The sequence below is a fragment of the Myxine glutinosa genome, chromosome 2, assembly GCF_964187855.1.
Source record: "Myxine glutinosa chromosome 2, kmMyxGlut1.1, whole genome shotgun sequence".
Taxonomy (NCBI): Eukaryota; Metazoa; Chordata; class Myxini; order Myxiniformes; family Myxinidae; genus Myxine; species Myxine glutinosa.
The window spans coordinates 34,322,619-34,338,280 of NC_136262.1; the positions used below are offsets into that span (position 1 = coordinate 34,322,619).

A 15,662-nucleotide genomic window follows, 5' to 3' on the forward strand; every position below is an offset into this window, starting at 1 on the left:
AGACCAGAAAAAGCACAGGGCCCAGAACACTGCCTTGGGGAACTCCGGCCTGAACAGGAAGGGGAGATGAGAGAAATCCATTTAGGGCCACACGTTGACCAAGATCAGAGAGGAAGTCCGTAAGCCATGTGTGGAGATTTCCATGGATACCATAGGAGGAGAGTTTGATGAGCAGAGCGGGGTGCCAGACCGTATCGAAGGCACGTGATATGTCAAAGGAGACAGCTCTGATTTCCTGTTTGGCATTGAGGACCTCCATCCATTGTTGAGACAGCAGAAGCAGCATGTCCAGAGTAGAATGACCTGGTCTGAATCCAAGTTGATGATCCAAGATCAAGCCATTGGAGAAGAGGAAGGATTTGATATCCGAAGCAATGATGGATTCCATGACTTTGCTCTTAATTGGGAGCAGGCTGATTGGTCTGTAGTTGCAAGGATCTGTTTTTGCACCTTTGTTGTGTAAAGCGGTGATGTTGGCTGATTTCCAAACTGATGGGAGATGATCTTGAGCAAAAGAGGGTGAAAAGAACAGAGAGAGGGTGAGATAGAGCGGCAGAGCAGGATTTTAGGACCCGTGGGCTGATGCCGTCTGGTCCAGTTGTAGAATCAAAGTCGAGGTCTGACAAAAACTTCTCCACCTTGTCAGGAGAGAAGGACACAGAGTCCAGGAGCAGTTGGGTTCGACTGGGTAAGGTGGGAACAGAGAGAGATGGGTTTGGGACACAAGATTTTGAGGCAAAAAGAGTTGAGGCATTCAGCTTTTTAACGTGCGGAGTCAGCTGTGTCGCCATTTGAGGTAAGGGAGGGGACGGAGGGGGAACAAACACCAGAATAAGATTTGACCAGACGCCTCCAGGATTTGGAAGAGGGAGACAGGTTTGAGAGTTCAGTCTTGAGAGTGGAGAGATAGTGTTTTCTGGCTCTCCTGAGAGTAGACACACACTTGTTCCGGGCTTTGTGAAAGGAAATGAGATTGCCTTCAGTTGGATTTGCCTTCCAGGAGCCGAAGGCAAGTTATTTCAGGGCAGCTGCCTCACCACAAGATTCCGTGTACCATGGACGGGAGGAAGGGTATGACAACTGAAGACGAGATTGGATAAATCTGCATGAGAGAGAGCAATTTACTTTGAAAGAATTCCCAGGATGAGTGGATGTCAGAGGCAGTAGAGATGGGAGACCAGTCCAGATGATTGATGGCTGCTTGCAGCCCGTGCCAGTTGGCCTGAGTGAAATGCCAGACTCGTTGACGCTGAGGAGGCTCTCTGAGAATGGCCAGAGAGATGTCCACTTTAACAAGCACATGATAATATGAACCGATTGGAACAGAATAAGAGCAGCAGGCATTTTCAGGGAAGTTTGTCATAACCAAGTCTAGAAGAGAAGATACTCCGTTGACTGAGATCCGGGTTGGGAAATTGATAGATTGTGTCAGTCCCAGTTGGTGGCAGAAGTCCTTTGAGTGTGAGTTGTGTATAAGAATTTGCCTTGTTTGCTCTCTGTGGCCTCGCCTGCAATCTGTAAGTGGTACAGCACACCGTGTTGATGTTCCACCAATATAATAAGCTTTGTAGTTATTGATCCCAAATCCTCGGATAATTTTCTCAGAAAGCTTTTAAAGATCAACCTCGGGGGAATGCGAGCATGTCAGAGTATGTTGATATTCCAGTTGCAGGAGATGTGTACATTTACAAATACGAGATTTGCAGAATAAAATGAATAGCGTAATCATAACTGCTGCAAGCATGTTTATTTATATAAACTGCTTCCATTCTTGCTTTGTCATTTTATAAGGACCGGCTCGTTGATCCCAAAATTATCCTTATTGGAGTCATCTGGGAGAGGGATGGCCCCTGGGGCTCCTGGAACTCACAATAAACTATGAACTATCACCTCTGTTGAGCAGAATACATCTCCAAGCTGGGCTGCAAAGCTGGTCATCTCTTCGGAATACTCCACAGTGCCAAATCCTTTGATTCTGATTCACAAAGTCCGGAATACTCCAAAGTGCAATTTGTCCCAACAGGACTGCACTACAGGTACAATCGGACTCAGAAGACTGAGTCTCAGGGTGTATTTCCCACACACTGTAGGTAGGTTTGAGGCCTTGCTATCTTTTTGTAGCTCTCTTCTGGGCCTGCCTAACCCGTGGCCCTGCAAGTCACATGCATACTACCAAAACCCTTACCTTGTTTCCCTCTTCAACTCTAAGATTAACACACACACACACACACACACACACACACACACACACACACACACACACACACACACACACACACACACACACACACACACACACACACACACACACACACACCTACCTTCATCTCCCCCTGTCTTTTCTCCCATGAAATGGTCTTCCTAATCTTGTCATTTGCTCTTCTCTCCATGTCTTCAAGTCTGCTACTCACTGTCATCTCTTGACCTCTTCCGTTTTTACTTCTGGGCTTTATTACTGCGGAGACTGTTGCTCTTTCACCTGCTATTCTTCTTGCGGTCCCCACATGCATTCACAACCTGCTGTTTCTCCTGCCATAGCTGATTATTTTCCCACCATAAATGGGTTTGTAGTCTTGTAGTACTCCATTGGGTTGGTATGATGGCCTAGCCCTAGAGGTACATGCATTCACCTCTAAGCCATCTAGCCTGGGTTTTACTCCTGACCCAGCTATGAACTGTCATTCCGGTGCGTCACGGGCAGGGTGATTCATCAAAATGTAGGTGTCATCGCTTGGATGGACGTTGACGTCCCGTTTGCCGGTATTAGTTAGTGGGCATCAAAGATTCCATGGTGTCCTTCGCGAAGAATAGTCAAGCTATCACTTGCAAAATGGTGAAATTCCAAATTCCTGTCCTGACTACTGCTAGGAATAAAATGCAAACCACCCAGTATAACCCGACCAAGAAACTGCGTCGTGGCACCGACGCTCTGTAAGCGTATGGTACGTTGCAATCAGAGGACTACAGGTACCCTTGATTTCTGAAAGGGATGCGTTCCTGGAGAACGGAATGTATGCTGAAACATTGTGCCAGGCGAGAACGTTTTTGCTGGGGCAACAGTTGAGCTTCAAGGTCTCTTGGTAGACATCTTGAGGGATGAGCGAGATTACGACCAATTTTAAATGATGGAACACTTCACGAGAGGCACAATATGGCAAACAAAGGTAAACCGACGCTTGATGCGTCGCATGTATGCATGGCTCTGACGTCGCTCGCTAAAGGAGTGGAGCGCTGTTTGAAATCTCCATAGCGTTCAACTGTACTGTACAGTATTTTGATTTCGTTGTAGCGAAAAATGTGAATGCAAATCAAAAAACTTGCCGTAAAAGGTCAGTTTTGTTATTGTGAAAATGTAAACCGAGCATTGTGAATCGAGGGATACCTTTACTCTATTGTCCTTCCTTTAGTCTTATCCTTACCCATGATCATTTTATTTATTCACAATAATCCTGCCCTTTTGGCTGCCTGGGCCTAACTATTCATTTTGATGGATATGAGGGTGTGTTGAAAAGTAGTGCCTCATTTTTTTTTTCTCCAAAAAAGGTAAAGATATTCGAATGAAATGGACACATAATAACATCAATCTTTGTTCTACCATGGTGCGTATTTATTTCTCAACATAATCACCACTGCAGTCACACATTTCTGCCAAAGTGCATGTAGTTTAGTAATACCGTCATGATAGAACCGTGCAACTTAATCGGCACTTTACAAAGGCCTTGACATTATCGTCGGAAGAAAAATGTTCTCTACGAAGGCGTACCTTTGATTTGGGGAAAAGATGACAATCTGATGGAGCCAAGTCAGGGCTGGTGATGCTATGTGGTGGCACTCCATTGACCGTCTTTCACTTACAGGATTGTAAGAGTGCACTCAACTCTAATCTCAGATTCATTCGCCAACATGGCCTGCAGGGCTATTTCTGGTTGCTTTAAACCAACGTGAGTGGACGACCTCTATTTTCTATGTGATATTGCTCCACCTCCAATTAGAAGGCCAGTCTCCTCACAAATCGAATGAGCCAAGCAGGAACATGACTTTCACCACCCACTCATTCAACATGAGCCAACACCCAAGAGGTTGAAGTCCATGAAAAGTTTCCTTTGTGCTGTTCAGCCCCTGGGTGGTAAACCCCCACAGCTGCAGGGATAGATGCTTGGTCAACACACCTGCAAGCAAGACCTCACAAGCTGTCACTTGATCCTGAGGACTCACAGCTAAAAGGAGACAGTGAGACATGGCCAACCTGGCTGTGTCTCAATTGCCTGAGGACTAGAGTCGGACACTGCAGAGTCCTTAGGTAGAAGTGGGAATATAATCAAAATGGCCTGATCGATTGTGATAGGCTCCTCAAATAGTGGAACATCTCCTAGATTGCCCTTTCCTACCAGACAAAGTCTTGCGGACCATATGACCTGAAGGCTCTCAACTCCTCTACCAGAGCTCGTATTTTGCAGTGGCTGGGAAAAGTGTAGTGACAAAAAAGATCTCATCTCCAGTCAGTCATCCCAACTCTCATTTACTGTGCTTCATGCTTCACAGCACTGACATCGTGCTACCCTCTGCCATCTTAACATCTCGTGTCAGAATCACAAAACTTCGCACCCAATGACAGGAATAAGTAACATGCAGACTGTGCTTTGTTTCATTCAAACAACTTCACCTATTTTGGAGGAAAAGAACAGGAGGCATTACTTTTCAACACTCCCTCGTATATTACGTCTGTACCTTGCGTGCTTCTTCTTATCATTCATGCCAATTTGTCTACCTTCCATCCTCTTTATTTTAGTTCCTCCAAGAGCTTTGACATGCATATGCCAAAAAGTAATAAACTAAGTGTTTCAAGGGAGTCCTTCCCCCCACCCCACCCTCTTCCTACATCCCCTCCAAAAACTTATTGTAAAAGTTGGGGAAGTTTGAAAATGTAAACGACTTGCTTTAACCATTCACGTCATATACCACTTAATGTCACATGCATGGAATCACAAACGGACTTCATTTTATGTTGTCTTGTGATGGATTTGCCTGTAGCCCATTCCACGAATCCAGCTGTTTGTTTTGCATGGTGTCCCATCGAGAAACTAGAGTGGCACTCGGCAGAGTGCATACATCCGCCATGCCGAACAGTTTACGTTTTGCATCGTACTGATAGGCCGGATCTGCATCCAGACCTGAACCAAAATCTAATCGGCCTGTTCTTGTCACCTAACCAACTCATCCACCAACTTTAGTCCAAATCTGTCTGCAACTTTTTGAGATATCGTGCTATATATCGTTCTGGCCCTCTCTCTTAATGGTGACGAATGACTTTAAAAATGTATCATATCCGAATGTTCACCAAAATCAAACCAATTCTTTCTTGTCACACACCCAACCTGTCCACCAAGTTTCGTCCGAATCCATCCATAACTTCTTGAGATATCCTGCTCACAAACGGACAAACTACCAATAACCTCCGTCCACCTCTTGATGGCAGAGATACCTCGAACGGCACTCGGTAGAGTGCATACCTCTGCCAGTATTAAAGGTTTACATTTTATATCCCACTAATAGGCCGGATCTGTATCCGGACCTGAACCAAAATTGAATCGGCTTGTTTTTGTCACCTACCCAACTCATCTACCAAGTTTTGTCATAATCAGTTCACAACTTTGAGATATCATGTTATAATGTCATTGTTAGCCCTATCTCTCAATCAATATTGACAAATCACTTGAAAAGAAAAAATTAAACCCTCGGATCCAAATCTTCACCAAAATTGAATCGACTCCTCCTGGTCACACACCCGACCTGTTCACCAAATTTTATCCGAATCTGTTTGCAAACTGACAGGCATGAAAACATAACCCCCCTCCACCTTTGGGAGCTCAGGTAATTGTAAGTTTATTTCTGACCATTATGCATACACAAACCAAACTTGACTGACCATTGCACTCTTGTGATAAAATGAGTTTTGGGTGGGAGATAGTCTGAAACATGGATGATGACCCCTTCCTCGTTAAACTCCAAAAATCCAGGCTTACCGCACACCTCCACCTTTTTGTTCCTCTTTTTCTCCCTCCATGGAATTGCCTTTCAGGCTTCAAGTTGGTGATGCATGACAATATCATTTCATCACCTATCCACAAACTTTGAATTCTCTTTTCCAGATACATTGATCTGTGTGAACCTCTTCCTCTACCCTGCAGTCTGCTCAGGCTCCTATGATAACCCTACCTAACCCAACCCTCTCACTTGCAGGTTTGTGTGTTTGCTCCTCTCTCTCTTCTTCTTCTTCTTCTGCTACTTCTTCTTTTTCTTTGTCATTCTTTCTCGTTTTTTTTTAAATCATTTTTTTGTGCAACTGTAGACCCACTGTCAGTATGCTGCCTTTTTACCTCAATGTACCCTGCCCAATGCGTCTTCCTTATTGGAAAATTGACCAGAAATTGTGCAAATTATTTGCATCAATTGTATCAAAGATGATGGAACAAATGAGGTCAACCAGTCCATCTGTCTCAAAATAAATCGCAATCAGAATGTTTCCTCATCAAGTGACGGTATTCAGCCATGCTTTTAAATTGACACCAAATGAAGTTGATCAATGGAGGAGCTCATATTGATACAACTATGTTTTAGCCATTGTAAATCATTTCTGCACAGGAGTATGGTACAAGTTTGTTCATTGAAGGAAATGCGTGAGACTTTTTGAGTGAGAGCGACAGACGAGGAGAGTTCTCCGATGTTGAAATTTGTCTTTTGGCTCCATTGCACATGATCACCAACTTGCTTTCCGGTGCACTAGAAAAGGTTATCCTCAAGCTCTTTTATTGGGCAACTGTCCTATCTGGTGGTCGCTTTTGTCCATCTGGAATGCCTCCTTGGAAACGTTGCCTGAAGGCTTCCTTGTCCACCAGGGGGCAATGCTGCTGAGCAAGTCCAGCTTTCCTAGATTTGCACAGGAAACTTTCTTTAACTTTCATCGTAAAATGCAGAACCAAGGATTATGGTTGGTGATTTGTAAAATGGTTGTGTACCCCACTATTCACAGTTTATTGAACAAGTTATTTGTGGGCTGATTCAGTTCTATATATATATATTTGGCTTTCCTCCATTCTTCATCTCTTACCTCTTCCATTTTCTACCTATCAGGCCGCGAGCGAGCTGCGAGTCGACGAGGAGCTGCGCATGTGCCCGCGCTGCCAGTTCCCGGCGCGCTACGACCGCATTCAAGAACGAGCGGTATGCGTGAGCCTTTCTTGCACGTACGATTTCTGCGAGCGCTGCATGTGTGCGTACCATGGCTCGAGACCATGCTCTACCTCCAGTCTCGGAGCGGGCTCCACTCCGGGCTTACGCTCTCGGCGGGGAAACGAAGGTGTACCGGGCACCAAACAGAGCAAGCAGAGGTTGCGGAGGCTTTGACGTTGCAGCCGCACGATAATGGCATTCCACGTATAGTGTTTACAAGTATTTCAAACCCATTTATGGATGATGTTTACACTGAGACACGGGCCTCCATCTTGAGCCGACCATTGGAGGCAAGTAAGCAGTAAAGGATGTTGTCCTAATTGGCCTGGCCAAACGTTACCTCTTTGACAAATTGCTGCCCCTCACATGCTGCCATGCTCAGTTGCTAGCCTATGAGGCACGTTGCTTTCCCTTTTCGCCTGGCTCCATTCTGAGCTGAAACTGCCATGTTGTCGAGTATTCTCACAATTGCTTCGATGCAGGCCATGCTTGCGGGGTTTGCCTGCAACCCAGTTGTGGAACAACTGCACGATGGCGCGTCCTCTCTAATGGGTCGACGTGTGAGCCAATGACGTTGAAATTGACGGCTCTCTCGATCTAATATGCTCTTTGCAGTTTTTGTTTGCTTTGAACAGCCTGACTGCTTATTAATCCCTGCAATTTATGCGAATGCCTACCATGCGTGTGTGGGGCGTGATTTGGGGAGGAGCGCAGAGAAGGGACTTCCTCTGACATGAACAAGCCATTGCCTTCAGATAAACTGTGATAATGTGAACCTCCCTTTAGGCAGGAAGGGGCATGGGACCAAAAGTGTGCACCATTTTCACTTTGCACTGTTTTATTGCGTTATTTTTTTTTATCGCGTTTGTACATATTGAATGCAGTTCTTTTATCCCTTTCCGTCGGACAAATATGGTACCTCGGATTTTACTTGTTTTTACCACCGTTGAGGTTTTAATTGTTTGAGATCATAATTTTCCCCTTTTCCCCCACTACTTATACCCCCTTTTTATTGTGTTAATGTGAAACCAGAAATGTACAGATTTTACTTGTATGTTTCGTATTATGGTTTGTTTGTCATAAAATAAACCTTTGTGAATTTACAAAGCAGATAGTTGTGGAGTGATCAGTTATGGTAAGTTTATTCACTTAAAACCGTTTAATAACTTTGTACACATTCACTCCCTCTTGCAATATCTGCTCCCACTCCGCTTCCCCCCCTCTCCCCCCACCTCCCTCCCTCCACAAATGGTGTACAAAAGCGTTGCTTCTTGGTGTCGTGGGAAACACATTCTCCAGTTTGTCTCCAATAAGTTACGTAACTATAGGTTTTTGATTTTACCCCCCCCCCCCCCCCTCCAAATTGGGGTAAATATAAATATAGAATATTATTTCTCTACCCCACAATTTGCTCTCTCGGAGTATTTTGTGGAGAAATGCGAATAGGGTACACAGTCACGTGCTTAAGGTGACAAGGTCACGCAGCACCTGTACAGAATTGAGCGAGAGCTTTTTCGATTTGTTTGTTTAAAAATACCTGACTCAGGAAACCGCAAAACGGGACGAAATCAGGTGAAAAAGGCTTTTCTATGTTCAGTTTGAAACACTTTCGAGAAGTTTTGCGTGTCATTGTGACGCATTTGACAATAGATCACGTTGTCTCTGTGACGTCATAGTCGGCCGATCAGGCTCGGGTCTGTTTTCGCACTTTGGACATTTCGCTCCACTCAGGATTTTGTTTGGAAAGGAAACCGTTTTCCTCCCCAACCCCTGCACCCCACCTCTCCTCCTCGAACACACTCCTTTACCCCGCCTCCTCTTTCATCCCGAGAGGCCGTGTTCTTAGCAAATTCAACAGGGGCATCGCTCTCGGAGCTTAAAACGTGAGGTGTTTGAAGTTTAAAATTGCGCCAATTACACACACACACACACTCCCTCCCTGCGAGATTGCGGAACAGCCATATGCAATCTGTCAAACGGCAGGTTATCGTGTCGGACAGCTCCGATGGGCTTGAGGCGTCCGGTCTGGGGCGAGGTGGGGTGCACGGTGTCTATGGGTGTTAAATCGCACCCATGGTCAATAATATCGAGCCGGGTCGGCCGGGGTACGTTCGTTTCGGATCGCAAATTTCCGATCAACACGGGAGGATTTGCAAGTCGCGGCCGTGAAGTTGATTCGCTCTCAGCGGGAGGAGGGCGGGTCTTGAATCCGGGAAAGGAAAGTCTTGCACTGATTAAGGCGGAGCTTGAGGGAGACTTGAGGCTGTATCGGGGCGGGGACTGATACGAGGGAGGTGGGGCCCAAAATGGACCTGGGCGGGGCCAAAACGGACCTGGGCGGGGCCGTGCGAAACGCAGTGCCAGTTTCATGCGGTTCGAGTCCAGGCTGTGCTTGCAGACGATTGGAGATCTTCGGATCCACAGCGCTTGGTCCAGGTTCGTTAGAGCGTCTGTTATAATGTTGTACTTAATTACAACCTCAAATTGTGTGTTTTTTAAATGTCATAAATTTCTCCCGTTGTGGAGTTTGTCAACGTTACAATGGGCAACCTGGTCCTGTAAACTTCTGTTGTCACTCACTGTTGTTCATTCCCTATTGTATGTAATCGAGTGTGCCTTTATTTATATAACACGTGATCATAATTGATGGAAACCACTGGTTATCGCTTGAAGCGCATCATAACGTGGCGTGACGTCATAACTTGACGGTATTTCGTTCGGTTCAGTCGCTCACGCGCATTTACTCCGATCTTTGCAGTTTACATTAAGCGAAGAGCAAATTTGTTACGAAGAGTAAAGAGCAGACAGCGCGTTGTCCCGCGGTGTGCGACACAGCCGCGGCGGGCCGGTTGTCCTTCTGCAAAGTTTGCGTCTTCACATCGAATGTAAGGGACGTGGTGTTTGGGTGAACCCGCGGATTGTCTCAACGTCAACCAATTCAAGCGACTGCGGTTCGTCACGTGGACTCTGTGGTGAACGCTGATCAGTAAGTCCGTGGCCTCAAGCGAAAGTCATGAAACAATAACACTGATCGGCCTGGACCTCCAACAGTTTGAAGTTATTGTTAAAGGATTAAGTCGGAAAATAACCTCGTTTATTTTACCTCAACTTCGCAGCGACTCGTACACGGTGCGTACATGTAGCTATTGTATTATTGTATTTTACCTATTACGAGATAAGGACTACACATTATTTGATAACTATGATAACTTAACACTCAGCGGTGTAGTTGAGTGAGCGGTGTAGTCCATACTCACTGTGATGTGGATCCCACGTTTTACCATGTACGGCGATCATCTGAACCAAGTTCCCGCATTTTACCACATCCGGACGATCATCTGAGCAAGGATCCTGCGTTTTACCATGTACGGACGATAATCTGAGCGATGATCCCACATTTCACCACATAAGGACGGTAATCTGAGCCAGGATCCTGCGTTTTACCACCTATGGACAATCATCTGAGCGAGGATCCTGCATTTTACCATGTACGGACGATCATCTGAGCCAAATTCCCGCATTTTACCACATACGGATGATCATCTGAGCGAGGATACCGTGTTTTACCACCTGGACAATCCCATGAGCGAGGATCACGTGTTTTATCATCTACAGACAGCCTGAGTGAGGATCCTGCGTTTTACCGTGTACGGACGGTAATCTGAGCAAGGATCCTGCGTTTTACCATGTATGGACGGTAATCTGAGCCAGGATCCTGCATTTCACCACCTATAGACAATCATCTGAGCGAGGATCCTGCATTTTACCACATCCGGACGATCATCTGAGCAAGGATCGTGCGTTTTACCATGTACGGATGGTAATCTGAGCCAGGATCATGCGTTTTACCACATATGGACAATCATCTGAGCCAGAATCCCACATTTTACCACATAAGGACGATAATCTGAGCCAGGATCCTGCATTTTACCACATCCGGACGATCATCTGAGCAAGGATCCTGCGTTTTACCGTATACGGACGGTAATCTGAGCCAGGATCATGCGTTTTACCACATATGGACAATCATCTGAGTGAGGATCCGGCATTTTACCACCTATGAATCCCATGACCTAGTATCCCGTGTTTTACCATGTACAGACGATCACCTGAGTTATGATCCTGCTTTTACTACGTATGAACGATCTTCAGAGTGAGGAACCAGATTTTACCATGCATGGACGATAATTTGAGCCAAGATCCCGCTTTTACTACACGCAGACAATCATCTGAGCCAAGATCCCGCATTTTACCACATACTGATAATCATTCGAGTCAAGATCCCACATTTTACCACGTACTGATGAACATCTGAGCCAAGATCCCGCATTTTACCGCATACTGATAATCATCTGAGCCATATCCCGCATTGTACCACATACTGATAATAATCATCTGAGTCAAGATCCCACATTTTACCACATACTGATAATCATCTGTGTCAAGATCTCACATTTTACCACATACTGATAATCATCCGAGTCAAGATCTCACATTTTACCACTTACTGATGAACACCTGAGCCAAGATCCCGCATTTTACCACGTACTGATGAACACCTGAGCCAAGATCCCACATTTTACCACATACTGATAATCATCTGAGCCAAGATCTCACATTTTACCACATATGGACGATCATCTGAGCCAAGATCCCGCATTTTACCACATACTGATAATCATCTGTCAAGATCTCACATTTTACCACGTACTGATGAACACCTGAGCCAAGATCCCGCATTTTACCACGTACTGATAATCATCCGACTCAAGATCTCACATTTTACCACGTACTGATGAACACCTGAGCCAAGATCCCACATTTTACCACATACTGATAATCATCTGAGCCAAGATCTCACATTTTACCACATACTGATTAATCATCTGAGCCAAGATCCTGCATTTTACCACATACTGATATAATCATCTGAGCCAAGATCCTGCATTTTACTACGTACGGACGATCATAATATGAGGGAAGATCCCACTTTTACTATGTGCGGATGATCATCTGAGCCAAGATCCTGCGTTTTACCACATACTGACAAATATCCCACGTCATTCAACTTTTGAGTGATTGTGAGCGAGGACTCCACATTTTACCATGTACGGATCATCTGAGCGAGGATCCCGTGGCCTGATCTCGTACGTAGTGTGGAGCTCTCCAATGCCATTATTTCGCCAGTTTATCCTTTATTTTATTATTGTTATTATTATGATGTTTGATTAGTTATTATTATTTATTTATTTTATTTATTATATTATTATTTATTTATTTTATTATTTATTTTAATCATTATTTATTTCATTATTTATTTTAATTATTATTTATTTGATTATCATTATTTTATTTGATTATTTATTTTATGATGTATTATTATTATTATATTATTATTATGACGTGTTTGTTTCGTCAGTAGGTGTGTGTGTGTGTGTGTGTATGTGTATGTGTATGTGTTTCAGCCCTATTACGAGCCTTAGCCCATATATATATATATATATATATATATATATATATATATATATATATATATATATATATATATATATATATATAAGTAAATAAACAAGTACACATACATTCAAAGTACACCACCCCCATGCCAAATAATTAAATATCCTCCAGCGCGGCATTGACGGGGCGCTTTAGGCACCCGGCGATACCGCCGTGCAGCTCATTGAGACTGCATGGGGAGGGAGGGGTGTACAATAATTGATTGATTAATTGCATGATTAAAATCAATAAATAGTGATCATAAAATATTTTCTTAAACAATTGGCTAATACCATACCTAAACCACTAGTGCTTCATCGAAGCTGTAACTTTTTGAAAACTTATTAAATAAGTCATTAATCGAAAAAATAAACAATTAATCGATTAATCAATATATCAAAAATATCCTTTATAGCCACATCACTTGGTCAATGTCGTGTCCAAATATTAGCTTCCTAGCTCAAAAGGTGCCTGAGATATTGCTCAGATTTGAAAGAAAATAAATAAATAAATGATTAATAATGAAAAGAAATAAATAATAATCATAAAACAATTAAATATTTAATCAACTGGCTAATATAATACCGAAACGACCACCGTTTCATCCGAATGTGTAACTTAAAAATATAATTAATTAAGTCATTAATCAAATAATTAAACAATTAATCGATTAATTGATTAATCAATAAATCAAAAATACCCTTTACAGCCAAACTACTTGGTCATTGTCATGTCCAAATATCAGTTTGTGCCAAAATGTGAGCTTCCTTGCTCAAACGATGCTGAGATATCGCCCGGACAAACAAACAAGGAAACAAACAAACAAGAAAACAAACAAACAAGAAACCCGAGTGAAAATTGATTACTCCCTTTCAGCACGCGTCACGCAGCGCCTGGAGATGGCATAGGAAAGGAGCGGTGTACAATCTAAATAATTATTATCATTATAATTATTATCATTCTTGTTATTATTACGTTAAATTAACTTACAAGTTCGAGATATGGTGAAATTTGTTTTCGCGTTGAAACAAAGTGCATCCTCAGTGACGTCATCTTGCACCTCTATTAGGATGAGTGAATAAAAAGCATGAGTCAACCAGAATACCTGCACAGCGGGTGCGTTATCTCAGCCGACGGTCGAAGTACCTTGATTGTACCTTTGATGATGAAAAGAAAGCGATAAAAACACTCGTGCCGAAGGATGAATCCATCGCCTCCGAACCTTCTCCCGCACCCCGCACCCCACACCTTGAACCCGGTGTGTATTGTTCCTGGAATGCGAGTGAAGGCCTAATCGAGTGTGACCCCATACGAATCGAGGTAAAGGTGTATGACTCTACGAATCGAGGTAACGGTGTGTGACACCCTATGAATCGAGGTAAAAGGGTGTGTGACCCTACAAATCGAGGTAAAGGTGTGTGACACCCTACTAATCGAGGTAAAGGTGTGTGTGACCCTACGAATCGAGGTAAAGGTGTGTGACACCCTACGAATCGAGGTAAAGGGGTGTGTGACCCTACAAATCGAGGTAAAGGTATCGATGTTTGATTAGTTCGGTTACATGAATCGCCGACCTGTATTATCCATTCTTGAATCACCGATCACACCTCGTTCCTCAACGATAAAGTTTTAACGAACTCGACAATCATTTGTCGGTAATAATTGTTGTAATACATTATAGTCGTTATTTATACATTATAGTCGTTATTTATACATTATAGTCGTTATTTATACATTATAGTCGTTATTTATACATTATAGTCGTTATTTATACATTATAGTCGTTATTTATACATTATAGTCGTTATTTATACATTATAGTCGTTATTTATACATTATAGTCGTTATTTATACATTATAGTCGTTATTTATACATTATAGTCGTTATTTATACATTATAGTCGTTATTTATACATTATAGGCGTTGTTTATACATTATAGTCGTTATTTATACATTATAGTCGTTATTTATACATTATAGTCGTTATTTATACAGTATAGTCGTTATTTATACAGTATAGTCGTTGTTTATACATTATAGGCGTTATTTATACATTATAGTCGTTGTTTATACAGTATAGTCGTTGTTTATACAGTATAGTCGTTGTTTATACATTATAGTCGTTATTTATACATTATAGTCGTTATTTATAAATTATAGTCGTTGTTTATACAGTATAGTCGTTATTTATACAGTATAGTCGTTATTTATACATTATAGTCGTTATTTATACAGTATAGTCGTTATTTATACATTATTATCGTTGTTATTTATACATTATTATCGTTGTTATTTATACATTATAGTCGTTATTTATACATAATTATCGTTATTTATTGAAATATTGAACATTATTTCGTGTAACTTCTGAACGGCACCACGGACTGCATTTTAAATCGTTTTGTAATAAAGTTCTTGCCGCTCAAAAATAACGTAAAACAAAGGGGTTTTTTTTTAAACTTTCCATCTGCACGGCGCCATCGGCTCTCGGGCATCGCGGATTCGGAAGCAAATCGCGGTCGCAGATGAAGGAACCGGGTTCGAATCCTCCCTTTAAATCTCAACCCGAGCGCGATGACTGCCGAACACGCATCGCGTGACTCCTGATAAGAGAGCGACGATCTCACGGAGCCCATTGTTGCGTCATAACCCGAGAGCATTCATTGTTTAAATAGCGATATATAAACAGAAAACTTTGACTACCTGGTATCATTTCAATCGCCGAGTACGTTATAAACGGCTATTACGTCACAGTATCACTTCTGACGTCACTGGCGAACCTTAGAACGTGTTGGTGATCGAACATCGAGTGGTTGGTTCAGTTAAAGGAGTTCAAAAGCGTTTGGAGTCCACCTCGATCCCTTTAGTTCTTTAATGTATTTGTTTTTACAGTAATTTCGTGTGATTTGGGGTAAATGCGCCTGATTTGGGGGTA

At 42.8% G+C, this 15,662-nt stretch overlaps 1 protein-coding gene and 1 long non-coding RNA gene across 2 annotated transcripts in view; both read left to right on the plus strand.

The window, feature by feature from the left end:
• Positions 1 to 8,340, plus strand: part of LOC137421882 (uncharacterized) — a 32,065-nt gene extending 23,725 nt beyond the window's left edge. The window contains exon 8 of the mRNA XM_068108372.2: positions 7,132 to 8,340. Coding sequence (XP_067964473.2) covers positions 7,132 to 7,404 — 273 coding nt within the window. The 3' untranslated portion in view covers positions 7,405 to 8,340. The remainder of the gene's footprint in view (positions 1 to 7,131) is intronic.
• LOC137422652 (uncharacterized) overlaps positions 1 to 15,662 on the plus strand; it is a 1,758,619-nt gene that overhangs the window by 1,416,559 nt on the left and 326,398 nt on the right. The gene's annotated exons all lie outside the window — the stretch shown is intronic.